The sequence below is a fragment of the Dama dama genome, chromosome 10 (genome assembly GCF_033118175.1).
Source record: "Dama dama isolate Ldn47 chromosome 10, ASM3311817v1, whole genome shotgun sequence".
NCBI lineage: Eukaryota > Metazoa > Chordata > Mammalia > Artiodactyla > Cervidae > Dama > Dama dama.
Window position 1 is genome coordinate 34,229,325 of NC_083690.1, and position 26,021 is coordinate 34,255,345.

The 26,021-nt window shown below is 57.6% G+C and overlaps 2 protein-coding genes and 1 long non-coding RNA gene across 6 annotated transcripts in view; 2 read left to right on the forward strand and 1 right to left on the reverse strand.

The window, feature by feature from the left end:
• The window catches only part of DNAJC30 (DnaJ heat shock protein family (Hsp40) member C30), a 41,307-nt gene extending 36,747 nt beyond the window's left edge, over positions 1–4,560 (forward strand). The window contains exon 3 of the mRNA XM_061153431.1: positions 4,454–4,560. The gene's annotated coding sequence lies outside the window, so the exon portion shown is untranslated. The remainder of the gene's footprint in view (positions 1–4,453) is intronic.
• On the forward strand, positions 373–18,990 carry MLXIPL (MLX interacting protein like). Of its 3 annotated transcripts, none has more exons than XM_061153428.1 (17): positions 373–720; positions 4,454–4,560; positions 8,824–8,906; positions 9,073–9,162; positions 9,485–9,529; positions 10,053–10,254; positions 10,381–10,461; positions 13,368–13,537; positions 15,069–15,621; positions 15,832–15,899; positions 15,975–16,128; positions 16,284–16,396; positions 16,500–16,619; positions 16,776–16,903; positions 16,989–17,112; positions 17,820–17,949; positions 18,239–18,990. In XM_061153428.1, exons 1-17 carry the CDS (start codon positions 422–424, stop codon positions 18,355–18,357), a joined length of 2,586 nt encoding a protein of 861 aa, XP_061009411.1. In that variant the 5' UTR covers positions 373–421; the 3' UTR covers positions 18,358–18,990. The 3 variants fall into 3 exon arrangements, with proteins under 3 accessions (XP_061009411.1, XP_061009412.1, XP_061009413.1); XM_061153429.1 differs by having other exon boundaries at positions 16,833–16,903; XM_061153430.1 differs by lacking the exon at positions 4,454–4,560 and having other exon boundaries at positions 588–720; positions 15,832–16,128.
• Positions 18,991–22,145: 3,155 nt separating this feature from the next.
• Positions 22,146–25,985, reverse strand: LOC133063166 (uncharacterized). 2 transcript variants are annotated; one of them, XR_009694366.1, is made up of 4 exons: positions 25,832–25,985; positions 24,086–24,123; positions 23,377–23,501; positions 22,146–23,179 (listed from the first exon to the last, which is right to left on the reverse strand). It is a non-coding gene; the product is annotated as an uncharacterized LOC133063166 (long non-coding RNA). The 2 variants fall into 2 exon arrangements; XR_009694367.1 differs by lacking the exon at positions 24,086–24,123.
• Positions 25,986–26,021: the final 36 nt, after the last annotated feature.

Consider the following 26,021-nt stretch of genomic DNA (forward strand, 5'->3'; position numbering starts at 1 on the left):
GATGAGACGACTCACGGGAGGGCGACCCGGGGAGCAAGGATTCCTGGCAGTGAGGACTTTCTGGCTCAGGCGTGAACGACTCTTCTTGAGAGCCGTTTTGGTGACGTAGGGGCGGTTCCACCAGGAACTAGGTGGTCACAGCATAAGGAAAGACGGGAGAGGAGATAAGAGATCTCCTCTTCCAAGCTCTAAAACTGCGAGAGCTCTGACCCGGCGTTCTCACAACTGGCGTATTGACTGTTACTGTAAGCCCGCCCCGTCTGCTCCCGCGCGCCCCGAGGCCCCGCCCCCTCGAGCGACCTATCGCGGTGGGAGGGCGGGGCTATGCTATAAGCGGTGGGAGGGCCTATGCTAATGAGCCGGTCTGGCCACACAGGTTGCGCCCGCAGCTGCCCGGAGCCCAGGCTAGGCGGCGGTGGCGATGACCATGGCCGGGGCGCTGGCGGGTCTGGTCGCGGGCTTGCAGGGCCCGCGGGTCGTCCCCAGCCCGGATTCGGACTCAGACACAGACTCGGAGGACCCGAATACCCGGCGCAGCGCGGGCGGGCTGCTTCGCTCGCAGGTCATCCACAGCGGTCACTTCATGGTGTCGTCGCCGCACAGCGACTCGCTGACCCGGCGGCGCGACCAGGAGGGGTCCCTAGGGCACGCCGACTTCGGGCCGCGCAGCATCGACCCCACACTCACCCGCCTGTTCGAGTGCATGAGCCTGGCCTACAGGTGAGGGCGGCTCCGGGGCCGACGGCCTCGGCCCTCCATGGCGGGACCTCGCTCTGGGGCCCCCGGCCAACCCACCCGGCCCTAAGCCTTGGTCCCGGCTGTTCTCAGAGACTCGGGCCACATCCTGGATCCCCTCTTCTCCTCCACCCCGGAGTGTCTCTGATCCCGCCCTTTCCACTTGGCCCCCCGACTTGCATCCCTCCCGGTTTCCCATTCCTCGCCACCAAGACTCCCTCCGTAGGGCAGGGACCTCCTGCCCTCCGCCTCGACCTCCGGAGACCCACCTCCGGCCTCTTTCCCCGAGTCCTGACCCCTCCGCTCCCAAAGAATGCCAGCAGGGCATCCCTCGCGCTCCCAGGACCCTAGGCGGTCCTAACATCCCCACCGTTCACCCCGGGGGTCACTCTACCCGACTACCTGCAGACTTCTGCTCCCAATAAGGAAGCCCCTTGCCCAGGCCGACTCTTCTTGCACCCGCCCGATACTCCTCGCGCCTTGGTTGTCCCAGTTCGTAGTCAACGTCGACTGAAATCCAGTCCCTCGTCCACCCTGCACCCCTCGATTGCGGGACAATTAACCTGTTCTTAACCTGCTGGGTCGAGGGTGACGGGAAGAGAGTGCCTGGGGAGGACCCAGGAGGCGCTCCCTCGCAGTTTCCCAGCGGGGTCCGGCGTGGGGTTATACAGGCTGCGCAGGGCTGGTCCCCGGGAACCGGGATCGGGGAGGGGGGTGCCTGGGATCGCCTGCCCGAGTAGCCGCGCGAGGCTCTGCGCCTAATATTGCCTGGGACCCCTGCTCGGCGCGTCACAGAGCACGCCGGCCGCGCCCCGGCCCCAGCTCCACGCCTGTGTCCCAGGGGAGGGCGCGAACCAGGGTCCTGGCTCGGTGCCCCGGAGCAAAGTTCCCCGGAGCGGAGGGACCAGGATAAATTATCAACCGAAAACTCGGAGGAGAGAAAGGGGGATCGGCCGGCCTTGATCTTTTCTCTGTGCAAATATTCCTCTTCCTCTGCGGCGCCTCCTCCTCTTCTGAGAACCGCTGGCTAGAGACCGGCACTGACAGGGAGCCCGGAGCAGGGGTGGGGATTGCGGGGGAGTGTCGCCCACCCCCTGCTGCGGCGCCCAGCCTGGACCCCATTGGCTGGACGCTTTGTAACCTTGGCCCGCACGCTCTGGCCCGGGGCCCAGGTCATGTTGCAATCTGATCGCCCAGAGTGCCAGACCTGTGTGGAAAGTTCAAATTCCCATCCCTTTCCTCCCTCCCCTCCTCGGACATCACGGGACCTCAGGGGACAGGGCATCTAAGGTCACGGGGCACCGGATGCGGGATCCGGCCAGGGGGAGCACCTGCTCCCAGGGTCCTCCAGGGTCCTCTTTTCCCACCCATTCCCAACTTAGGCTTCTTGCTTTATACCACACACTGCTCTGCCTGGGCTGGCTCAGGCCCACCCCCCCATCCCAGACCATGGGTGACCCAAAAGGGGATATTCAGGGGAAAAGGCCAGGCAGGGGACAGAGCCCACTCACAGAACCACCCCCACTAGGAGGCTGACAACACTGTTGTGACCCCAGTTAGGGGAAGCTGGGGTAGAGAGATTTGGGCTTTCTCCCTAAACAAGAATATTCCATCTCTGTGGCCGGCCCTGAGTGGGGGCCTAAGGGGTAGGGATGGGAGTGGCTCGGTACCAGAGGACTCTTGAGTTCTCCCAGTTGGCAGAGGGAAAAACTGAGTCAGACTTGGACAGTGTTTTTAGCCCTTAAAGACTTCTAATTTTAGGGGTTCCTTGGAGGGGAGAGGAGTGACGAAGCTGGGGTATCCCAAGAGAGGAAGTAGATGGGGAGGGACAGCAAGGCAGGGGGGTCCAGGGGTGCGGGGTGGAACTGGTCAGTTTGACCTGGAGGGACAGCCTATGGACGTCTGGTCAGTTCTCACCCTCAGCAGGGCTGTGTGGGCAGAGAAAGGACTGCTTGCATGGGCAGAAGGCCTGTGTTCCACGATTCTGTGGGTGGAAGTCTCAGGGAGGCAAGTTCTGAAAGTTCTGAGAAAATACCTGTTCATGGTCAGAGCTAGCTGGCTAAGAATGGCCTCAGGGATGAAGGAGAACAAGCAGGACGCTATCAGGGAAAACTCTAAAGGAATTTCTGCAAGGTAGATATGTGGAGTGAGGGAGGCAGTTATGCATTTTCCTCTTCTCATTCCCTAAATTCCCAGAATTTCTATTGGTCATAAAAAATCCTTTGAACTCTGGCTACAGGCTTTTGCTCCAGGCTGGGCCCCTCTCCTCCCCTCCCAGCCAAATCCTTTTCTTCTGGGCTTGGATGTCACTGTCTCACCTCCCCGAGCCCTGCCTGGCCACAAACACTATAACCTCAGTGGGGTAATGGCAGAGGGAGGGAGGCAGGTGGGGAATGGGGGCAGGCACTGGGTGATCAGAGTGGGCTGGGAGGTTGCTAGGATACAGGCTGGGGCCACAAACTCAGGAGTACCCTCCTCCAGGTGCCACAAAAGAAGCTGGCCCAGGAGGTATCAGAGTGCCCCCCTCTCTCTGTCTCCCTACTGGACAGATGGTGTTTACCTAACTTAGGAGGGATGGAGGGGAAGCCAGCGGGCTGGGTGCTTGGGCCATGTACCCTATTTGGGTAATGAGGCCTGTTGTACCCTGGGGTAGCAGTCCCCCCACCCCACCCCAAAGCAAACACAGGAGCTGGGAGACCAGAGAGTAGAGGGGACCCAGTGACTCGGGTACTCAAGGGGCTGTAGGAGCCAGACTGCCACCCACCTGCCCCTCAGCTCCAGGAATTGAGAGAGGCCCCCAGAGAGAGCAGACCTGGTCTTCTGGAAGACTAAGCCTTGGGGCCTCAGCCTTCCATGTGAGCAAGAGAAGGTGGGCCAGAGGGGACTCGTATATTACCCCAGCTGGTGAACCATGAGGAAGGAGGGGAAAGGGAAGAGGGAGGGAGCAGCAGGGATTCTCAGACCCTGAACATCTTGACCTCCTAGGCCTGCTCCTTGGGGGTGGCAGACTTGGCCTGCGACCATCAGGACCCTGAGAGTCAAGCCCCTCACGTGGTAAAGCCCAATCCATTGCGTGGATTTGATTGACTACCTGGGTCAGGGTCCTGCCCATCACTCCACCATCCTAGCTGCCTTCCTTTGGGCCCTGGTGGCTGTCGCGTTACGCACACTCTGGGAGACAGTGTACCTTCCAGCTCAGTCCAGATCGCCATGCTGGGGTTTTGGGCTGGGCAGACACTGGACAGGCAGTGAAAAGGCAGTGGCTGGCTGCCTGGAGGTCGCCTCTGGTGAACTGGTTCCCTCTGTACTCAGACAAACCCGACCCACCCACCTGGGGACTCAGGGGGCCAGTGAGATGGATGGAGAAAAAAAGCCATAGGGCCTGAGTGAGATTCCACCGTGTGTCCTTGGGCACGTCCCCTTTACTTCCTGACCCTCAGTTTCCTTCAGTAAGAAATGGACAGGCATTGTCATTCCAAGGACCCGAGCTTAGAAACAGGTCTCAGCAGGTCTCGCCAGAGGAACACAGAGGCCTGGAGTGGGGCCTGGGAGAATATTTTAAAGGTAGTCATTTCAGGCAGGTAAGAGTGAGGGGCAGGATTTGGGGGTGGTCCCTCACCATAGATGAGTACCCCAGGGCCCGGGAAGAGAGTGGAGCCCACCACCCCCCTTCAACTTTCCACACCTGCACCCTGACCCGGCCCTCTCCCTCTGACAGCGGCAAGCTGGTTTCCCCCAAGTGGAAGAATTTCAAAGGCCTCAAGCTGCTGTGCAGGGACAAGATCCGCCTCAACAACGCCATCTGGAGGGCCTGGTACATCCAGTGTGAGTGGGCACCCTCAGCCCCGGCTCCGGCAGAGCACCTTGGGGGAGACCGGGGTCCCCGGCATCAGTACCCCTCAACAGCTTCTAAACCCAGAGGGTCGCGGGGGACGTGTCCGTCCCGAAGGGCACTCTCCACTGTGAAGCTGGGCACAGCAGGAGTTACCCCTTAGAAGTCCTAACGTGGGCTGAGTTGGGGGAACAGTTCAAAGCCCATTCTGCACCCCATTAGTGTAGTCAGGCGCCTCAAATGCCAGGGTAGAAAGAGGCGTTCAGCACTATCTGGGCCAATCACAAAGGGGAAACTCATATCCTGGTGGGTCTCCACCAGCTATCCCCTGAGGTCCTTAGGTGCCCCCTCTGCCATGGAGATTTGAGGGGAGGGAGCCCAGAGAGGCCACGTGGTTGAGTGGAAGGGACTCTGGCTTCAGAGTCACCCAGAGCTGGTTTCCCACCCTGTCTCTGGCCCTTGCTGGCTGTGTGACTGCAGGCAAGTTGTCTGACCTCTCTGAACCCATTTCCTCATCTATAAAAGGAGGCCAAGAGTCCTAACTTTCATGGCTGGCATGGGGATCAGAGGTATGAACAGGCCTGGCACAAAGCCGGCGCTTAATAAATGATGGTTGAATCTGATGTACCCTTGAGGAGGTCACGGTCATTCATTTGGGGATGCAAAACCCACCCATCCCCGATGGCAGGGCAGCAGAGGCTGAGAGGCCGGTCGATCCCATGCTGGACCTTGTCCAGCTCAGGAAGGTCCTCCTGCAGGGTCGAAGGCTGTGCTGAGCTGGGAACACACAGCCCACAAGGGCCCACCCGTGTGTTCTCTGTACTGGCCCCACTGGGTTCCATTCAAGCAGAGAAAAGGAGTGGTTTTTTTGTTTTTGTTTTGTTTTGTTTTTTGGTTTCTATTTGCCTTATGTGCCTGGCAGGTTCATAAATCATCTTATTTAAGGCTTCCAAGCAACCTTGGGAGACAGGTTATTACAACCCCCATTTTACGGATGAGCCGGTGAGGCCCAGAAGGCGAGTGACTTGTTCAGGGTGTGTGCTTAGTCGCTCGGTCGTGTCCAACTCCTTGCCTCCCCATGGACTGTAGCCCGCCAGGCTCTTCTGTCCATGGGGATTCTCCAGGCAGGAATACTGACGTGTTCAGGGCGACGGAGCATAAAAGGAGTGGAGCTCTGACTGGCTGTGAGTTCAGGGCTCTCCAGCTCAGCCCAACGCCCCTTCCACTGCTCCCAGCTGTCTGGCTTCCAGTGAGAACGCTCAGGACAGGCCCTGCCCACACCAGGAAGCTGGTAGGCTAGGGGGAGAAAGAGTCTCTAACTTCCCCCACCATCCCATGCCACCCTGAGGTTCCCCCCTCTAGGCTTTCCCTCCAAAGCAGGATGGGATGCAAACCCTTCTCTCTCTGCAGAAGGAATTTCTGATGCCAGCCGGGGGTCCTCACCCAGACTATGGCACAAGCTGATGGAAGGGCCCCGAGTTCCGAGTCAGACAGGGCAGTTGAGTCAAGTTCTCGCATGTCCTAGCTCTGTGACCTTGGGCAAGGCCCCTGCCTCCCCCAGCTGGAGCTTGCTCATCTGTAAAGTGGGAATCATAATACACCCTCTTGCTCGGGCTTGCTGTGGGTTTTCAGCAAGACAGATGATCCGTGTCGCATCACAGGGCCAGACACACACAAGAGCTCCCTTCAGGTGAATGCTGGGATTTATTACTGTTATTGTGATAATAACAACAGCACACAGGCTGGCCTGAAACCCAGTATCAGGACTCCTCCTTCCTGAGCCTGGAAGGTTTGAAGGTGGGCTTCAGGAAACGCGGAGGAGTGGTTTTGCTGGGGGGCTGCCTGGCTCCTCCCCTTCACACCTGCCTCTCTTGGGCAGGCTCCGGGCCTCCAAGCTCCCTTCCTTTTCCTTGTCCACACCGCCAAATCATCGTATTACCTCTGAGCTCCCAGGGCACTGTCCCCTCTCCTGGGCAGACCTGCCACCCTGCTTTAGCTTTTGTGATGTGTGTGCTTTCCTTGTCTTTCCCCATAAGCTGGGAGGTTCATCCCTGATTCCTCTGTGCGTCCCCTGTCCCAGCACAGGTGCAAGGGGCTAGGAGGCTGCAGGAACCGATGAACTTACCATTGTTAAGTAAAGCATGCCCCAGCCCTAGGAAGTCACATGATCCCTGCCCTTCCATCCAGAGCACAGGGTCACCGGGTGGGGGAGGGCAGAGCCTGACCAGGCCTGCTCAGCGCTTACTCTCTGTGGACCCTGGACAAGCCCGATCTTTCCTGGCTCACATTCTCAACGACGAAGCCAGGAGCAGAGAATCTGAGATCCTCCTTGCTCTCATCCCCAGGAGTTCACACAGCCAAGGGCCCTCCCTTTGCTTTCTGTCCAAGCCCTGCTTAGCAACCAGGACAACCCCCATCCCCACTCCCACAGGGATAGTCTTGGAGAATGTCCTTTAGGACAGAACTTTGTAAATGATGCTGAAGGTCCCAAGAAATTCCATGGTCAGGTGGTCCCCTCTCCTCTGGGTCAGAGGAAGCTGGCTGTGGGTTGAAGCAGGATGCGCTCCACAGACACCCCGGAAGTCCTCTTTGTCAAGATTGCCAGGAAAAGTCACTTCATCGTGGGGCGGGGCGGGGGTGGGTTCCAGGGTTCTAAAGGCCTGCTGTGTGCCTTGCATCTGTGCCAGATGCAAGGATTTGGGGCTAAAGGGCACCACCCCTGCTTTCACTCCCAGCAGAGAGGCCAGCGTGCAGAGAAATGGCTGAGGCAGGGTGGAGAGCGAGGCAGGTGGGACTGAGGGGTTGTTTCAGACAAGGAAAGGCTTCCCAGTAGAGAGGCTGTCCTGGGCTATCCTGATGGGGGTGTAGATGTGGGTGGGTGAAGCAAAGGAGGGAAGGGAAAGGCATTCCTCATAGAATAAAACCAGAGGGCTGCTGGGGCAGGGGAGTGGGGTGGGTGAGTAGCTGTCTGGCTTCCAGGTGGGGCCTATGAAGGAGACAGAAAGGCAGGAGAAGCAGCGGGGTCAGTCATAGGGGCTTGGAAGTCAGGCTAGGGGGCGTGAACTTTACCTAGGAGGTTCAGGGATCCATGGAGTGTTTTAGGCCTGTACTGCCAGTGGTTTAGGAAGAATTGGCCTGGTCACAGAAGGAAGGTGAACTGGAGAGGGTGGGGCTGGAGTCAGGGAGGTCTAGGTGAGAAATGACACCAGACCGGGGGTGACAGTGAGCATATGGAGGGGAGGGAATGGTGGAAGAAATGTCACACATCCTTGAGGTTGAGAGGGTCAGTCCATGGATTAGATGGGGACACTGGGAAGTGATGGGACGTTGGGGCACTGGGAGGCCAGGTGGGCAGTCCAGAGGAGGCTCTGGCTTGGCAGGGAAGTCCCCAAACATCTGTGAGGGATGTTTTGAGACAGCCTAGTGGAGGTTCCCCCAGGCAGCTGGAAGATGAGTCTGAAGCTGCAAGGGAGCAGGATGACAAAGGTTAGGGTGGGGCTGGCAGCAGGGCCAGTGAAAAGTGGTCAGGGAGACAGGAGAACAGAGGGAAGTTTCCTGGGGCTTAGGGAGGAGGAGGGGGGTGCCCTGAAGCCAAGGTCAGGGAGCATGGGGCTGGGGAGGGCCAGAGCCTTGAGTTCAGGAGCTGGGTCAGTGGGGTGAGTGTGGGACAGATGCTGGGGTATAGGAGTGACCATGCCACTGGGAGGCGTGGAAGTGGAGGTGGTGAGTGACAGCTCTTCCAGCGTTTGGGAGGAAAGCCAAAGGGAAGGTTTGAGAGGTAAAGGAGAGCCTGGCACTTGTTTATTGGCCCAAAAGGAGCCTGGGGAGAGATCAGGGCTGGAGACAGGGATGGGAGAGGAGGAGGAGGTAAAAGACTCAGGCAGGTGGCCTGAAGTGGAGCAGGGATGGTTCTCTGAGATGGAAATGGGCACCCTGAGGCAGGAACCAGGGCTCTGGACCTTTAGCCAGCCAGCCTGACCAAGACCTTCCCTGGACAATTCACTCCCTGTGGCCCCACAGTTCCCACTCAGCAAGCATTGCCTGCACACCTACTAAGCTCCCAAAGGAGCAGATGGAGCGTGGGAGGTTTGTTTCACAGGGTCTCATAGAAAAGGGAGATCTAGGAGAGCCAGAGCAGCCTTTGGAAGGTTTCCTGGAGGAGGTGGCACTTAATCTGAGCATGGAAGGCCTGGCAGAATTTCATAGTGTGGCAGATGAGGGAGCTGGGCACCCCTGACCTGGCCCCCTTCTCTCAGATGTGGAGCGGAGGAAGAGCCCCGTGTGTGGCTTCGTGACCCCCCTGCAGGGGCCTGAGGCTGATGAGCACCGGAAACCGCAGGTAGCCGAGACCAGCTGGACCAATCACCTGCCGCCCTGCCAAACCGGGCCCCCTCCTGCCCATCACTCCTCGTGCTGAGCGGGAGGGGACTGGGCCAGAGGGAGACTGGGGTGAGGGTGGGGTCAGTGCTACCCCTGCACTGAGGCCCCTTCCCGGCCCTCCCCAGGCCGTCGTCTTGGAGGGAAATTACTGGAAGCGGCGCATCGAGGTGGTGATGCGCGAGTATCACAAGTGGCGTATCTACTACAAGAAGCGGGTCAGTGGGCGCGGGGGGTGGGGGGAGGACCCTTTCCCTTGAGGCTGCTGGCCACCGCGTCGCTTGCAAGAGCCCTGGGGGAACGCCCCCTTCCCACCCCCCTGCACCAACATCCCCTCACCGGCCCTCCACTAAGACCCAGGCCGACAGTGCCACCGCGTGGCCACAGGACCTCCTCGCAGCCTCCTTACCGCCAAAGAGCTCCTGAGGGGCTGCGAGGGATCCGGTGGATCTGGGGGAAGCCCGCGAGTAGGGGAGGCCTTGGCGGGGAGGGATGGATGGGTTCAGGAGGTCCAGTGTCCCCCTCTGTGTGTTCCTGCAGCTCCGTAAGTCCAGTCGGGAAGGGGATCTCCTGGCCCCAAAGCAGGTGGGTGCTCCCTGGACCCAGAAGATGGACGGTTGCCTCTGTGTGGGCTAGGCAGAGGCGGTGGGAGGGCAGGGGAGTGGGCGTGGCCGCTGTCCTGTGGTTGGTGAATTGAGCTCTTCTTCCCATGGGAGGCGTAGCATTGAAGCGCAGTAGTGGGAAGACCCCAAGACATCTGGTTGGCTAAGCAAGTGGTGGGGAGGCATGGGGGAGCCGAGGGCTGTAAGAACCGCGGTCCCAGGTAGGGAAAAGTGCAGGAGGCAGGAGGGGACCCTTTGCTCTTCAGTAATCCCGTCTCAGTCTATTTCCTGGGGAGAGTTGTTAGAGGCCAGTGCGGTGACCCTAGCCTTTCAGGCAGCAAACTTGAGTCCACCCGAGAGAGGAGCGGAGAGCAGCCCGTCTAGATGGCTGACCACCCCCTCCCCCCAGGCAGGGGGCGACCCGGAAGAGCCAGGGGCAGTGGGAGCGGGAAGGAATGGGGTGGTGGTGGGGTCTCCTGGGGCTGCTGACGGCTCTGTCTTCCCAGGTGGAAAGGGGGTGGCAGCCGCCGGAGCGATGGTGCGAGCAGCTCTTCACCAGCGTGGTGCCCGTGCTGCTGGGGGGCCCGGAGGAGGAGCCCGGTGGGCGCCAGCTTCTGGATCTTGATTGCTTCCTGTCCGACATCTCTGATACGCTCTTCACCATGACACAGCCCAGTCCCACACCCCTGCAGCTGCCACCCGAAGATGGTGAGGGCCTGCATGAGGGAAGGGAGGCCTGAAGGGATCCGGGCAGCCAGAGGCGGATGACCAGGCACGGGTGCCCCCCACCTCCACCCTGCCCAACGCTCCTGACATCACCCCTGCCCCCTCCAGCTTATGTGGGCAATGCTGACATGATCCAGCCAGACCTGACGCCACTGCAGCCCAGCCTGGATGACTTCATGGAGATCTCAGGTGGGGCAGGCCCCGCCCCCTGGGTGGGTGGGCCTCCACAGGTCAGTGGTAGGAAGGCCCCAGCATGACTGAGACCTCAGGCTGGTCCCAGGCCCCTCTGAAAGGGTAGATGATCTGGGTGATTTCTGAGGGATCTTCCTGGTCTCCCTTTGTCTGGGCAGATGCAGATGTTTGGGATGCAGCCGGAGTAGCCTCCGGTGAGATCAGGGTACCCGGAGGGGGACAGGGGTCAGGTCCATTGAAGCCACCAGCTCTGAGGAGTTCTCAGGAAAGCATGGACTCTCTCAGGGGAGAGAAGGGCTTTCATCCCTCTCCTTTGTTTGAGTCTGTTTATTCGTATTTATGTAACTCATTTTTAAGAACTGTTTGTTAAAGAACATTTCAAGCACCCACACAGGTAGGGAAAGAGAACCTCCATGGAACCCTCACCAACACCAACATTTATCATTTCTTGGCCATTCTTCTTTCATCTAGACCTCACCCACTTCTCTCCTCCTATGTAATTTTTTTTTTTTTAAATCCCAGGAAACTTATAAAGCATTCTTTAAAGTAGCCCTTTGCCCTACCTCCCTCTCCTGAGCCCCAGGGCCACCGGCCACTGGTGTCTCATGTCCCTCCAGAGACATCCCGTCTGTACAGCACACGGGGACAGACGTCTCTTGGTCTCCACGGCAGCTTTCTTCTCACTTTGCTTTCTTCACTCAGCTGTCGGCCTTGGAGACTGCTCCCGATGGTCACACGCTTAGGGGACTCTGGGGCCCAACCTGTCTCAGCCGAGGCCTCGGAGACACAAAAAGGGTTCCTGGCATGAAGGCTTGGTTTTGGTGACCCCTCCACTCTTGCCTGACTGGCGTGGTCCTGGGCCTGTCAGTTGAGAGGTGGAGGCCCATGGGGGCGGGGACGAGGGAATGAGGAACCACCCCCACCCCTGCCTGGAGGCGGGGGTACTGCAGGGACCGCAGCCGTGTTGATGGCAGTGCCCTGGGATCAGACCCGCCTGGGAGGGCAGAGGCCCTCTCGGGGCCCACAGACCCCTGCCACAGGTAGGAGCCCAGCGGCCCCCACCCAGGGGCTCTGGGCAAAAATCTGAGTGTCGAGTTAGGAAGTGCAGGGTGGCTGCGGGAGTGGGGTCCAGCTGGGGTGACCTACCATAGGGGGCGTGGGTCACACAAGGGGGCTAGTGTGGCCCTCTCAAGTGCCCCTGTGAACTGGGGGCGTCCGGAGCACCAGGGCCCTTAGAGGTGTCGCTCTGTCCCCAAGAGCTCCTCTCTTGAGAGGAAACCCAGGAAGGGAGCCATAATTCTCTGGAGGGAAGGGGCTTGGTGGGGGGTGGGGGTGGGGGTTGGAGCTCAGCCAGGGGATGGCAGGTCAGTGAGGGGGAACAGGCCAGGAAGGCTCCCTGGGTGGCTGGGGCTAGGAAATGACTTCTGCCAACCAAGGTGGGGTTGGGACCAGCTATGGTCCCCACCAGGGGACCCTGGTGACTCGGGCTGGGCTGGGCTTGCTGCTCTGTGAGCCCCGCCCGATTCTGGGGAGTGGGCGGCAGCTGTGAGGGGGGCTGCTCTGAGACCCTGAGCATCCTGGGGCGACGGGATGAGGCCCGTGGTCCCTGTGGGGCTGGGGGCGCGGGGTCCGTGGGTGCTCACCCTCCACCTCCTAGTCCTTCTGCTGAAGGGAGGCTGGAGGATCCTGACCTCGTGGCCGAGAAAGACACACAGCCCAACACAGACACGGGCACGGGGCAGACATGTACACACCAAGTCACACCAGGGCAGGTACACGCAGGCTCAGACAGAGCGACAGACGGCGGGACCAACACACAGGGAGGCAGACAGACAGATGCTTCGTGAGACAGACACACCCAGAACCAGCCGCCCAGCAGCACCTGGGCCCCACCGTCCCATAAGACGCACAAATAAGACCCCACTGGGCTCGCGGCTTGATGCCGGCTTATCCCACTCCTGGGTTTCCTTCAAGGGGCCCCTGGGAGAAAGTCTGACCGGCTGTCTTGGCCAGGGTGGCTGGGGCCAGTGGGGTCGCCTCTGGCCAGACCAGGCCAGGAGGCCTTGGGAGCTGATGCAGACAGAAGGCTGCTCAGGGTCAGAGAAAGGTGCCCGGAAGGGAGCGGGTGGGCGGGCAGTGAGCGGGCCCGGGATGTGGTTAGGCCGCGGACAGCTGCTTCCCAAAACCAGAATAGCCTGGGGCTTACACAACCCCCACCTCCAACAAGAGCTGCCCCCCACCCCGCCAGCTCTTTCAGGCCTTCTAGCGCCCCCTCACCTCTGCCCCCACTCTGAGCCCACCCTCTGACCCTGCTCAGACCCTCTTAGGCCTCTCACCCCCGACTCCTGGTCTCCACCCTTGTAGCCCTACCCACTGACCTTCCAACAAACCCAGCTTGTCCCAGACCCACTGACCTTCTGACCTCTCTCTCCCCCGACTCACTTCGTGACCTCCTGACAACCCGATGGTGCCCTTCCCCATCTTAGACCTCCTCCCCTTGGACCTCACCCTCTCTCCCTTCCTGGCACTCTCTAGTCACCCCCTCCTCCCCCCAACACACTTTCGATGTCCCCAGCAGGCGCAGACAAGGCCTGGGGTTCCCAGGTCTGGGGGTGTGGAAGGGGGTCCCCAGGAGCCAGTCTGGGGGCTCGGTGGGAGGGCTGCTTCCTGGGGTCCCGCTGACACCCCCACACCCTTCCCCAGCTGTCTCCCACTCGAGCCTCCGCCGCTGCTTCCCCTGAGTGAGACAGAAACTATCCCAGTTTCACAATCTCCCCTGGAAGGCCCCCCTCCCTTGCCGGCCCCCACCCCACCGCCAACCCAGGCCAGGGACAGGGCCAGCCCGCTGCTTCCAGCCACGGCCTTAGCCCTGACGGCTGCCACCCTGTGCGTCTGAATTCCAGATTTCTTCACCAACCACCGCCCCCCACAGACGCCTACACCGTCAAACTTCCCAGAGCCCCACGGCTTCGGGCCCATGGTTGACCCGGTCCTCGGCAGTGGGATCCTGGGCTCGGAGGTGCCCCCTGCCTGCTCGGGCATGACCCACCTCTCAGGGCATAACCGCCTGCAGGTGAGCTCACCCACCCTGCCCCACACTTTCCTGATCACCTGCCCATGCCCAGGAGATCCTCGGGGTACTTCCTGGGTATGCTTAGTCCATCGAGAGAGACCGGAGGGCACGGTTCAGCTGGGGAGGAAAGACCCTCGTGAAGCAGAGCTGACAAGATGGTTGAGGGAGGGAGGCTGAGGACAGAGGAGCATGGGGCTGGGCTGCTTGTTGGAGGGCTTCCTGGAAGAGGGGGCAGTTCTGGGCTTTGTGAATGAGTCAGGTTTGGGCAGAAGAGACCAGTACAGGGTAAGCCAGATGTGAGGAGAAGTATGAACGGAAACATGGGGACCAAAGCTGAGCATGTGCCTTTAGGAAGATGTGACTCTTGTCATTTTGGCTCAGGAACTCCAGGGCCAATTCCGATGCTGCCCCCCCGCCCCCGATGCTAGGCTAGCTGCCTTTTCCCTCCGTTATCAGACTTTTCCGGCACTGTCTTAGTTCGTTGTTTGAGAGGTCTGTCTACTGGACTAGATGATGAGCTCCTTGCTGGAAGGGCTCTGCTTCACTCACCACATCCTCACACTTGCCACATTGCATCTTCCCATCCTGAGCACCGATCAAGCACATTCACAGCAGGCAAAAATGGTTGCCCAGTAATTGAACAAGTCAGTGGATGGATGTGTGTGAGAGTGGGTGGGTGTGTTGCAGAATAGATTGCTGGGTTGTAGATGGGGGTAGATGCTTGTATGGTTGGTGTATATATAGGTCGGTGAGTGGTTGGTTGGGTGGATGGGCTGGTGGATGGATTCATAAATGAAAAAGTAGTTTGGTGGATCAGTAAAGGGCTTCTCTGGTGGTTAAGATGGTAAAGAATCCACCTGCAATGCAGGAGACCCAGGTTCAGTCCCTGGGTTGGGAAGACCCCCTGGAGCAGGGCATGGCAACCCACTCCAGTATTCTTGCCTGGAGAATCCCGTGGACAGAGGAGCCTGGCGGGTTTACCATCCAGGGGGTTGCAAAGAGTCGGAAACGACTGAGCGACAACCACGTGGTATGTGGTGGATCAATAAATGGGCTGGTGGATGGATATGTAGCTGGTGGATAGATGGATGGACTGTGGAAGGGTTGGTGGGTGAGTGAAGGAAGTATAGGTGGTTGGATGGATTGGTGAATGGGTTAGTACCTGGTGGGCTGGTGGAAATATAGGTGGATGAGCTAGCTCATAGATGAGAAAATAGATAGGTGGATGGATGGAGGTTGGATGGATGGATGGATGGATGGATGGATGGATGGATGGGTTGGTGGATAGATTGATAATTTAGTGAATGAATGAGCGGGCGGAGAGATTGATGCTCTTTCTCGTGCTTAAATTGTGTATAAATGCGCCCCACTCTTTCCCCTCATTAGATTGTAATGTCCCCCATGTGTGTGTCTGAGGCCAAGGATTATTCAACTCCCCCAATGTCCAATCCAGGGCTCAGCCAGGCAGGAGGCTGCTCGGGAGGCCCCCCAAAAGGCCAGCTCTCTCCCCCACTCTTTGTCCCCCAACCAGGCTCGGAGCAGCTGCCCTGGCTCCCTGGACTCCAGCACCTACCTGAACTCTGATTTCCTCCTTCCTGAAGACCCCAAGCCCAAGCTCCCACCCACTCCCGCACCCCCACCCCTCCTCCAGTACCCTAGCCCTGCCAAGGGACTGGGCCTGGAGCCCTGTCCCCCGCCCCCCTTCCCTCCCATGGCCCCGTCGCCTGCTCTGCTGCAAGAAGAGCCCCTCTTCTCGTCCAGGTTCTCTTTCCCTGCCGTCCCTCCTGCCCCGGGAGTGTCCCCGCTGTCTGCTCCCGCGGCCTTCCCACCCACCCCGCAGCCTGGCCCAGGCCCCGCCCCCGGCCCCGCCCCCTTCCCCGTAGACCTGCTACCCTCCGGCTATTCAGAGCCCCACTTTGGGCCTCACTTCCCGGTACCCCAAGGTACGCGGCCCAGAGGCAAGCCCCCTGCCCCGTCTCCCAGAGGGCGGAAGCCCGGCACCCGCGCCGTGGCCCCTGCCACTGCCAGCCCCACTGCCGCTGCCGGGAGCAACAACCCCTGCCTCACGCAGCTGCTGACAGCCGGTGAGTCAGGCCGGCGGGGGAGATGGGGACCTAGTGCGGACGCGGGGAGCCTGCGGGATTAGAGGGTGGGGAGTGAAGGGCTGGCTCAGCCAGAGGTCCTGGGTCCTTAACCCTGAGGGGGAACCCGGAAGGGGTGCGGGCTATTGGGAAGGAAGGGGTGGGGCCTTGGGAGACGATGGATGGGGCCCCCAGCATGTTGTCTGTGCACAGCCAAGCCTGAGCAAGCCCTGGAGCCACCGCTTGTGTCCGGCGCTCTCCTCCGGCCCCCAGGGTCACCGGTAAGACAGCGGGCACTGGGAGGTGGGGCTGCACCCTGGGCCTTCACCCCGACTCTCTGCCCTTCTCCACTGCAGCAGGACACTCTCCCCGAGTTCCCCTGCACCTTCTTTCCCCCGACCCCGGCGGCCCCCACACCACCCCGACTGCCTCCTGGCCCGGCTGCCCCGGCCCCTCCCAGACCCCTGATTGTCCCCAAAGTGGAGCGGCTCTCGCCCCCAGCACCCAGCGGTAAGGAGGGGTTGGAGCTGGGGAGGGGCGATTTGCGGGATGGAAGGAGGGGAAGGGGGATGTGGGGGATGACATCTGGGGCCAGGATGAGAGGGACAGGGCCATGGGACCCTCTCCCCTGCGTCAGTCTGTGAGTCCATCTGTCCCCGGCACAGGTGGTGAGCGGCGGCTGTCTGCAGAGCTGACCTCGCTGCCAGGCCCGGGGGCCCTGAGCATCCGTATCTCTCCCCCACAACCCATGCTGAGCCGGGGCCGTCCAGACAGCAAGGTGGCACCTGTTGTCATCCTAAGGTCTGTTTGCTCTGCCCCAGGCCCTCCCGTGCTCCCTCCCAGGCTCACTCCGGCTCTCTTGCCTCTCCCCCAACCGCCAGACAGAAAACCGGCGCATCACACACATCTCTGCGGAGCAGAAGAGGCGCTTCAACATCAAGCTGGGCTTTGACACACTGCACGGGCTGGTGAGCACGCTCAGCACCCAGCCCAACCTCAAAGTGAGTGCCCAGGCCCCCCCGGCCGCATGTGGACCCCCACCCACCCTCCCAAGACCAAACCCCAAGGCCCTCCACACACCCGCTGGCCTCCGCCCCTGCCAATGCCTCACCCCGGGGCCCCAGTACCCAAGGCCGCCCTGGTTGGTGCCACCGTAGATGAGCAAGGCCACCACGCTGCAGAAGACAGCCGAGTACATCACCATGCTTCAGCAGGAGCGCGCAGCCAAGCAGGAGGAGGCCCAGCAGCTCCGGGACCAGATTGAGGAGCTCAATGCCGCCATCAAGTAGGTGGGGATGGGGAGGGTGTGCAGGGCCAGCGGGGGGGCCTGCTGCCTGACTCCCCGCCCTCACCCACCCCATGCCCTCCAGCCTGTGCCAGCAGCAGCTGCCTGCTACCGGGGTGCCCATCACACATCAGCGGTTCGACCAAATGCGAGATATGTTCGATGACTATGTCCGGACCCGCACGCTGCACAACTGGAAGTTCTGGGTAGTATCCTCACTGGGCTAGCGGCCCGGTGTGTGCTGCAGCCAGATTAAGCTGTACCTGATGCAGGCCCTGCTCCCCAGGCCAGGCACGGTGTCGGAGCTGCTCCTGGAGGAAGGGGCTCTGATTCCACCCTCTCCTGCCAGGCCCTTGGCACCTTGGCCAGCAGCATTGCCCGGTGATGGGCTGGGAGTGGAGGGAAACTGAAGGGGAGTGGAAGGAACCTGGGTGAGAGGACCACAGCCCTGCCCTCAGAAGGCGCTAGGGGCAGCTGGGGAGAACCCAGTACTGGAGAGGGTAGCCACTGCCTTCTCCAGGGGATCTTCCCCACCCAGGGATTGAACCCAGGTCTCCTGTATGGCAGGCAGATTCTTTACCATCCGAGCCACCAGGGAAGGCCCAAACTCTGAGTAAGATGACTGGGGTGGACCCTTGGGAAGACTTCAAATCTTTCATTCCCTTACCTGGTCGAGCCCTTGACTGAGCCAGAGCAGGAAGCCCAGGGGTGGGGGCTAGCCCAGGGAAGGCCATGGGTGAGCTGGTGGAGGGAGCTGAGAGCCAGAGAGCTGTGGGAGGACCTCGGTGGATGGGAAGGCGGCTACAGTAGGGGTCCTTGGGGTTCACGGCTGGACAGTGGCCGGGCATCTGGGCTCCATGTGAAGTGGGTGAGGGTATCAGCCGGAGGCCAGGCCTGCTCCTTGACCTGGCTCCAGTTCAGCATTCTCATCCGGCCCCTGTTCGAGTCCTTTAACGGGATGGTGTCTACAGCAAGCCTGCAGAGCCTCCGCCAGACCTCCCTGGCCTGGCTGGACCAGTACTGCTCCCTGCCTGCTCTCCGACCAAGTATGTGCCTGCCCAGCAGAGTGTCCAAGCCTCAGGGCAGGGGGTGGGGGGCCCACCCTGCTCAGACCCCAGTCCAGCCTGTCCTCAGTATAGCCTAGACTTTTGTCCATTGCCCACCACACTCCGGGGTGGACCACTAGGACACCTGCAGACAGAGCTCCTGGCAGGGGCTGACTGACAGTCTTGCTAACTAGTTCCTCCCCTGATCCTTTTGTCTTTAGCATCCAAGTGTAGGATGACCCCTGATCCCGGAAAGTGTCTCTCCCTCTCTTTCTCTCTCTTTTCCCAGCTGTTCTGAACTCCCTACGTCAGCTGAGTACATCCACCAGCATCCTGACGGATCCAGACTGTATACCTGAGCAAGCGACACGGGCAGTCACAGAGGGCGCCCTTGGCAAATCTTTATAGTGCTGGCCAGACCCTGCTGCTCACTCAGCTACCCTGGGGCTACTTTCCCTGGGCACGCCCCTCCTGCCCTGAGTCCTGGCTGTCAAGCCGGGTTCCTTCCTATCTCTCGAAAGCCAGGAAGAACTGTGTTCCAGTCCCTGTCCTACTACAGCAACTAATGCTGTGACCTGGGCGGGGTGGGAGGGGCGGCGGGGGTGGCGGCTAAAGGGGGCTCATCCTCCAGTCTTTGGACCTCCATTTTTCAGTCTGCAACGTGGGGATGGGGAAGCTTTGAATGGAAAAGGATCCCAAGGCCTTAGCAGCTATAGTGCCAGGTTGCTAACCTGGCAACTCAGGGAGTTTGAAAGAGGGAAGGGGGTGATGCTTCCTTGTCACTCCCACCTGCTCCCCCCACAGGTGGGGCCCCAGCCTGTGTTTCTAAGCAGGGAAACAAAGGAAGTTCCTTCTCTGTGTTCCTCTGCTGGTAGGGGAAGAGGCCACAGGGTGGCGTCCCCGGATGAGGCCAGGAAGGTCTGATCCCAGGAGAGAGTGGGCAGGGGGGTGACCAAACCAGGGCAGGTATCTGGGGTGTGTGTGTGTGTGTGTGTGTGTATTTTGTAAAGAATTCTTGATCAATAAAAACAGAAACTGTCAGGGACTGTCAGCGTGTCTCATTCTGGGATGGAGAGAGAGTTGTGGCCTTGTAGAGGGCCTCGCTGGCCACGAGGGGACCTTAGCTTGTCCTCTGAGCTGGAAGCCCCTGGAGGGCTTTTTTTTTTTATCCCTGGAGGGCTTTGACTAAAGGGTGGGACAAGATCAGAGGGACCTTAACGGGATCCCTCTGGTGGAGAGTTGAGAATAGGCTGCAGAGAGTAAAGGGTGGAAGCAGGGAGACGCTTCCCAGGTGGCACTAGTGGTAAAGAACCCTCCTGCCAAGGCAGGAGGCTTGAGAAACTCGGGTTTGATCCCTGGGTCAGGAAGATCCCTTGGAGGAGGGCACGGCAACCCACTCCAGTATTCTTGCCAGGAAAATCCCATGGACAGAGGAGCCTGGCAGGGTACAGTCCATAGTGTGGCAAAGAGTCGGACACGACTGAGTGACTCAGCACACAGCCTGGAGAGCCTCCCTCTGTGGCCCCGGCAGGTTCAGAGAGGCTCAGCACCTTCCACACAGGAGGAGGGCAGGGCAGGGACCACAGGGTGGAAGCAACAGGGCCATCCATCGGAACCTTCCAGAAGGAGAAAGCTGCCTTGGGGGTCGTGACCACCGCACCATGTGAGATAATGCAAGCAGAGGGTGGGTGGCTGCTGGGTCTGGATATCTTAGCAGGAACCGATGCTGCAGATGGGGAGTTGGGGTAAATGGCCCCAATACTTCATCGATCCTTTCATTGATCCTTTTATTTTTTAAAGCCACACCATGCACCTTGAGCGGTCTTTCAGTCCCCCGGCCTGAGATTGAAACCACGCCCCCTGCAGTGAAAGCATGGAGTCCTAACCCCTGGACCACCAGGGAATTTCCTTTCATTGACCCATTTAACAAATATTTTGGTACTTGCCTAGTGGTCCAGTGGCTGAGACTGGATGCTCCCAGTGCAGGGGGCCCCGGGTTTAATCCCTGGTCAGGGAGCTGGATCCCACATGCCAGAACTAAAAGATCCTGCATGCCACAACTAAGACCCAGTGCAGCCAAGTAAATTAAAAACAACAACAACAACAATTTCCTGAGGGCCCACTATGGACCAGATGGTGTCCTTGGCTCTGAGGAGTATGTTCATAGCTGTACCGCTCTCCGCTGAGAACTATCATTCAAGCCTGAATCCTTGCATGTCCTCAGACCATCCAGAGATGTTTGCCGGCTAGAAACAGGAGACAGTTTTCTGGGGGCTTTGACGTTTATGTAGAATAATAATAACAATAACAGGACTAGCTGCACCGTTACCTAGTGTTCATCACGTTCCAAGCATGATTCTAAGTGCTTTATGTATATTCCCTCACTTAATTCTCATCTCACCTACCTCAGTAGGCCTGCGGTGAGGACCAAAGAGTAAATATACATACCACAGTGCCTGGCGTAAATCCAATGGAAGAGTTGTCATAATGATTACTATCTACTATGGTCCCCACTTTACAACCAAAAATTTGAGGTGTAGAGAAGTTAGCTAGCCCAAGTTCTCATGGTTCGTGAGCTGCCCACCCAGGCTGTCTTACTTCTAGCCACTTTTTACTGTGCAGGTAGAGCTTCCCTGCTAGCTCAGTTGGTAAAGAATCCACCTGCAATGCAGGAGACCCCAGGTCGATTCTGGTGTCAGGAAGATGACCTGGAGAAGGGAAAGGCTACCCACTCCAGTATTCTTGGGCTTCCCTGGTGGCACAGACCGTAAAGAATCCACCTATAATGCGGGAGACCTGGATTCGATCCCTGGGTTGGGAAGATCCCCTGGAGGAGGGCATGGTAGCCCACTCCAGTATTCTTGCCTGGAGAATCCCATGGACAGGGGAGCCTGGTGGTCTGCAGTCTATGGGTCACAAAGAGTCAGACACGACTGAGTGACTAAGCGCAGCACTGTCACAGCAGGTGACAGAGGTACCCAGCCTTTAGGTGTTACTTGCTGCTGCAGACAGAGGCTTATAGGCTCTCAGAAAGGTCAATACCTGGGAGTTTCTGCTCTGCTGCTTTCACTCACTCATCCTGATGGAAAGGTCCCCAGAGGACATCCCCTTGACCCTGTGTCCCCCTCTAGATGCCACCTTCCCTTAAGAGAGTCGTCTACACCTGCCTTTTCCCCCTCTTCCCCTCCCACCTGCCTCCAGCCCCTGCCTTTGGATTCCTCCTCCCTCCCTACTTCTACCCCAGCCTCATCCCTGCCCTGAATCTGCTCTTTCCAAGGTCACTTGGCTCCCTCACTGCCAAATCCAACAACCATTTTGCAGTGCCCCCAGGGCCTTTGGACCTCTTTCTTAAAAAAAAAAAAAAAAAAAATTTTTTTTTTTTTCAATTTATTTGGCTACGCTGGGTCTTAGTTGCCACACGTGGAATCTTTAGTTGCAGCATGTGAGATCTAGTTCCCTGACCAAGGATTGAACCTGGGCCCCCTGCATTGGCAGTGTAGACTTGACCCCTGAACCAGCAGGGAAGTCCCCTGGACCTCCTTCTTGAATCACTCTTTTCCTGCAAATCCAGGCTCTCCTTTCTCCCTGCTGGCAGTGACTCCCAGGCCCTGCCGTGGGAGCCTTTCCCCCCAGCCCTACCCCCGGTCCCTTCCTCAGCCCACTTCCCTTCTCACTCTATGGCAAGCTCCGGGCCCTGCCATTGCAGGGCTTCCTCTCCTGTATCTGCGCTGCTCTCGCTCAGAGCCGCACCCTGACCTCCCCGTCCACAGCTCCGGGTGTTAACCCGGACGGAGCCAAAACAGAGCCCAGTGTTTCCGAGACTGCAACTCACAGGCTCCCCCATCTAACCTGGACCTTCCCATGCTCCCCAAGCCCAGGAAGGGCACTGCCGTCCAGACACTTGTGCCCTTGGAAAACAGTCGTCTTCAGCTCTTCCCCACTCCCCACTGCCCTCTTGTGTGTTACCAAGGCCTGGCCAGTTTGCTGCAGGAAAATGGGGCACAAGGAGATGGTCATGTGCCAGGCTTGGGTGAGCCTCTGGGTCAGACCACCAAGTGAGCGTCCTTGGCTTTGCATGGGGAAAGAATTCAACAGCGGCCCCGGTAAAGTGAAAGTAGGTTTATTGAGAGAGGTACACATTCCATCTGGAGTAGAAAATGGCAACCCACTCCAGTATTCTTCCCTGAAAACTCCCACGGACAGAGAAGCCTGGTGGGCTACAGTCCACCGGATAGAGCTGGACACGACTCAGCAGCTGAGCACGCACCCATGCGCACATTCCCTAGACAGCACGAGCCAGCAGGAGCCTGGTCTGTCTCAGAAGGTGAGAGCCGCCTCAGGGCAGGGGTCAAGTGGGAAAATGAGAGCTCCCCGGAATCTGGGGGGTTCGTTTTTATGGGCTGGGTAATTCCACAGGCTAACAAGTGGGAGGGTTACTCCAACTGTTTCGGGGGAAGGGGTGGAGATTTCCAGAAATTGGACTACCCGCCCACTTCGTGGTTTGGGTGAGTCTGTCATGTAGCATATGCGAACCTATCTCAATGAGCGAGCTGTATTGTGAGGCTCCAGGTCCACTGGAAGTTAGTTAAATCTTCTGCCATCTCGAGTCTAGTTGGTTCTAACCAGTTTTTGTTGTATCCTCAGTGGCTATGCCATCTTTTTAATGGCTGTGCCCTGCCCCCTTCCCTCTTGTCTCTAGTCGATCTTGTAAGTATCCATCGCCATGGCCACAGCCCTGGTCTGACAAACATCACTTTTACACGTAGACCCCAGCATTAGCCTCTGGTATCCCTTGCAGCTAGAACTCCAACTTAAATGTACATGTGAATAAGCTGGGCCTTTTCAAAATCTTCTTGAGCAGGTCTAGTCCAGGCCCATTATATCAGAATACCTGGCTGTGGGAAGGAGACATAAGCATTTTTTTTTAAAGTGATTCCAATATGTATTCAAGGTTAAGAACCACTGTAATGGAGACTGTGAGCAGCAAATAACCTACGTCTGGGGCTCAAGTTAATTTAAATCATTGGTTCTTACACATCAGTGGGCATCAGAATCACCTAACAAGCTCGTTAAAATACAAATTGCTGGGACTTGCCTTGTGGTCCATTGGTGAAGACTCCACAGTCCCAATGTAGGGGGTCCTTTCTGGGTTTGATTCCTGGTCAGGGAACTAGATCCCACATGCCACAGAAAAGAAGATCTCATATATGGTGACTAAGATTCAGCACAGCTAAATAAATAAATAAAAATAAGTATTAAAAAAGTAAACAGCTTGCAGGGCCCCCATCTCTGAAGTGTCTGAGTCAGCAGACAGGGGTGGGGGGGTGGGGGGGGTGAAGTCTAAGAATCTGCATTTCTAATGATGCTGGTCCAGGGCCCACACATTGAGAACCACTACTTAAATGATGAGGAAATGTATCATTTTACCGGACAGAGAGGCCTGGGGTAGGGAGCAAGGCACCAAGCAAGGCCAGGTGGATCTTCAGTTGCAAAATGAAGCTGGGCTTCCATTGTTTCTCTGGCTCTTGCTCACCTCTGATGAGACCAGGTTTCTAGCAGATGTTAATTTAAAATCATTGGTTAATGACTGACCCTGTTACCCCTCCAACCATACCTTTGCTCATGCCTTACTTTCCCTCCTAGAATTCCCTTTTATCCTGTTTCACCTGTTCTAAATGCCCACCCTTGAAGGTACAGCTGAATTTCACTGCCCTTCTGAACCCATCAGCTGATCTCCCTCCCTGATCTGCCCAGTTTTCCCCCATTCTGCTTTGTGTCACCAGTTGTCCTTCTGAGGGTTGGTTTTGGATTCCAGCTGGGCTGTAGGACACTTGGGGGTAAAAACAAGGCCATTACCACAGCCCCGTGGCAAGGTCAGATGGATAAGGATCTCGGCGTGTAGCAGACCCTAGTAGGACTCTGGGTTTGAATCCTGGCTTCCTTGTTAACGTGGGGTAAGTTACTTGACCAGAGCCTAGGGTTTTTGGGGGGGTCTGGTTAAGGTTATTTCATAGCATCATCTGTCTTAAAGGATCAAGTGAGTTCATGATGTCAAAGAATCCTGTACTCTCAACTGAACCAGAGCCCTATTCCTGCTTCTCCTTGTCCCCCACATCGATAGATTAGTGTCACTGACCTGCATGTGTCCCCAGGTTCACTTTTCATCTGTGTCACCTATGGAAAATCACTTAGTGAGCATCTCCTAGAGCATCAGTCCCCTAATCTGTGGGATGGGAATGTGAGACAATTCGAAGAAATGCAAGCTCCTGGATCAACAAATGGCATCGGCAAAATGCTCGGTGAATGAAATTCTTAAAAGTACCACGTTGTCTCTAGGTGGTGGAGAAAGTGGTTCAGGACTGGGCCTTCGGTTCTAAACAGCAAATTAAGGAGGAAAGGCCCCAGAATGCTCTGGACACCCTGCTTCTGGCCCTCCCCACCCTACTGCCTACAGCTGAGTCAATGCCAGTCTCCCCTTCTCCCCTCACTAAGGACAAAAGGGAAGGAAGTGAGGCCACTTCATTTGCTCTCTGAGTGGATCTGTTTCCTCACCCGAGGTTGTGGGTGAGTCTGTCTGTCCTCTAGTCTCTGCAGCAGCCTCTGTGCTCCGAGGGTCCTTCTAGAGCCAGAGGGCCCACACTGCCAGGAGAGGCTCCCTGGTCGCCAGGAAAAAGTTTGAATCTGGCAGCGCTCACTCTGGTACTTCCACTTGTTCTGGGTTGTGGGAGTGGGAGGCCCATGGAGCACCTTTGTTTCTGGGAACATTCCCTCTACAGTAAGTGGGTCTGGTCTATCATTAGTCTTTCAGAATATCTCTTTTTTTTTGGTGACTAAATTCTGCCAACTTCCTGGTTTTTGATATTGCACTATAGTTATGTTGCCATTGGGGGAACCTGGGGGAAGAGTCCGTGGACTTTCCTGTTCTTTTTTTTTTTTTTTCCAACTCCTTTTGAATCTATAATTAAAAATTTAAAGTGTGTTGTTAAAAATATTTTCAGGGACTTCCCTGGTGGTCCAGTGGCTAAGATTCCACACTCCTAATGAAGGGGGCCTGGGTTCAATCCCTGGTCAGGGAACTAGATCCCACATGCTTCAAATAAGACATGGAACAGCCAAGTTTAAAAAAAAAAATCTTTTCAGCTTCCTTCCTACCAGCAGGCCACCCCCGAGTCTGGGCTCTTATCACCTCCATCTTGGACTCTTGCAACCACCTCTTGGCTTTCCTTCTATCTTTGTTTGGTCTTGACACACACTAGTCCACCCATAGAATCTCCAAGATACCAATTTTGATCTATCTCACCCTGAAATGACTAGCAGAGGCTACTGTTCGCTGGGCTGAACTAGCACTCAAGGCCCTCAAACACTTTTGCAATCTTCTTATTTAGTTGCCGAGTGTGTCCGACTCTTTTGTGACCCCACAGACTGTAGCCCGCCAGACTCCTCTGTCCATGGGATTTCCCAGGGCAAGAATACTGAAGTGGATTGCCATTTCCTTCTCCAGGGGATCTTACCGACCAAGGGATCAAACCTGCATCTCCTGCATTGGCAGGCAGATTCTTTACCACTGAGCCACCTGGGAAGCTTCCAATTTTACCTGCTACTTTTTTTTTCTTGCCTGCACTGCCTGGTTTGCCAGATCTTAGTTACCAGCCCAGGGATCCAACCCATGACCCCTGCGATGGAAATGTGAAGTCTTAACCCCTGGCCTGCCAGGGAATTCCCTTACCGGCTTTTTATTTTACTCATACCCTGCCTCCACAAAGCATCCTCCTGCTCAAGTCTTTGCTGAGGCTGTCCCACCCCCTAATTCCAGAACTACCCTTTCCCTTCTCCATTAACAGTAAAAATCCACCTGAATTTCCCAATACTAAGACGTTCCCACCTGTTGAACGGGAGTAATAATCGGACCCTTGCCTCCTTGAAAGGATCCAGTGTGATGACGGCTGGAATAATGCCGTTACTAACGATTATCAGTAAAGTAGTCAAGGGAAGCCCTGAGCCTGGACTACTTGGACTACATTTCTTGCTCCGCAACGCTTCCGCGATCACACAGCCTCAATGGCCAGGCCCCG

Excerpts from the sequence above, each read along its gene's own strand:
- MLXIPL (XM_061153428.1), top strand. The coding sequence starts at position 422 with ATGACCATGGCCGGGGCGCTGGCGGGTCTGGTCGCGGGCTTGCAGGGC. Across the intron at positions 4,561-8,823 it reads GAGGGCCTGGTACATCCAGT|ATGTGGAGCGGAGGAAGAGC; the intron begins GTGAGTGGGCAC and ends CCCTTCTCTCAG. Across the intron at positions 10,462-13,367 it reads TGACTTCATGGAGATCTCAG|ATTTCTTCACCAACCACCGC; the intron begins GTGGGGCAGGCC and ends TCTGAATTCCAG.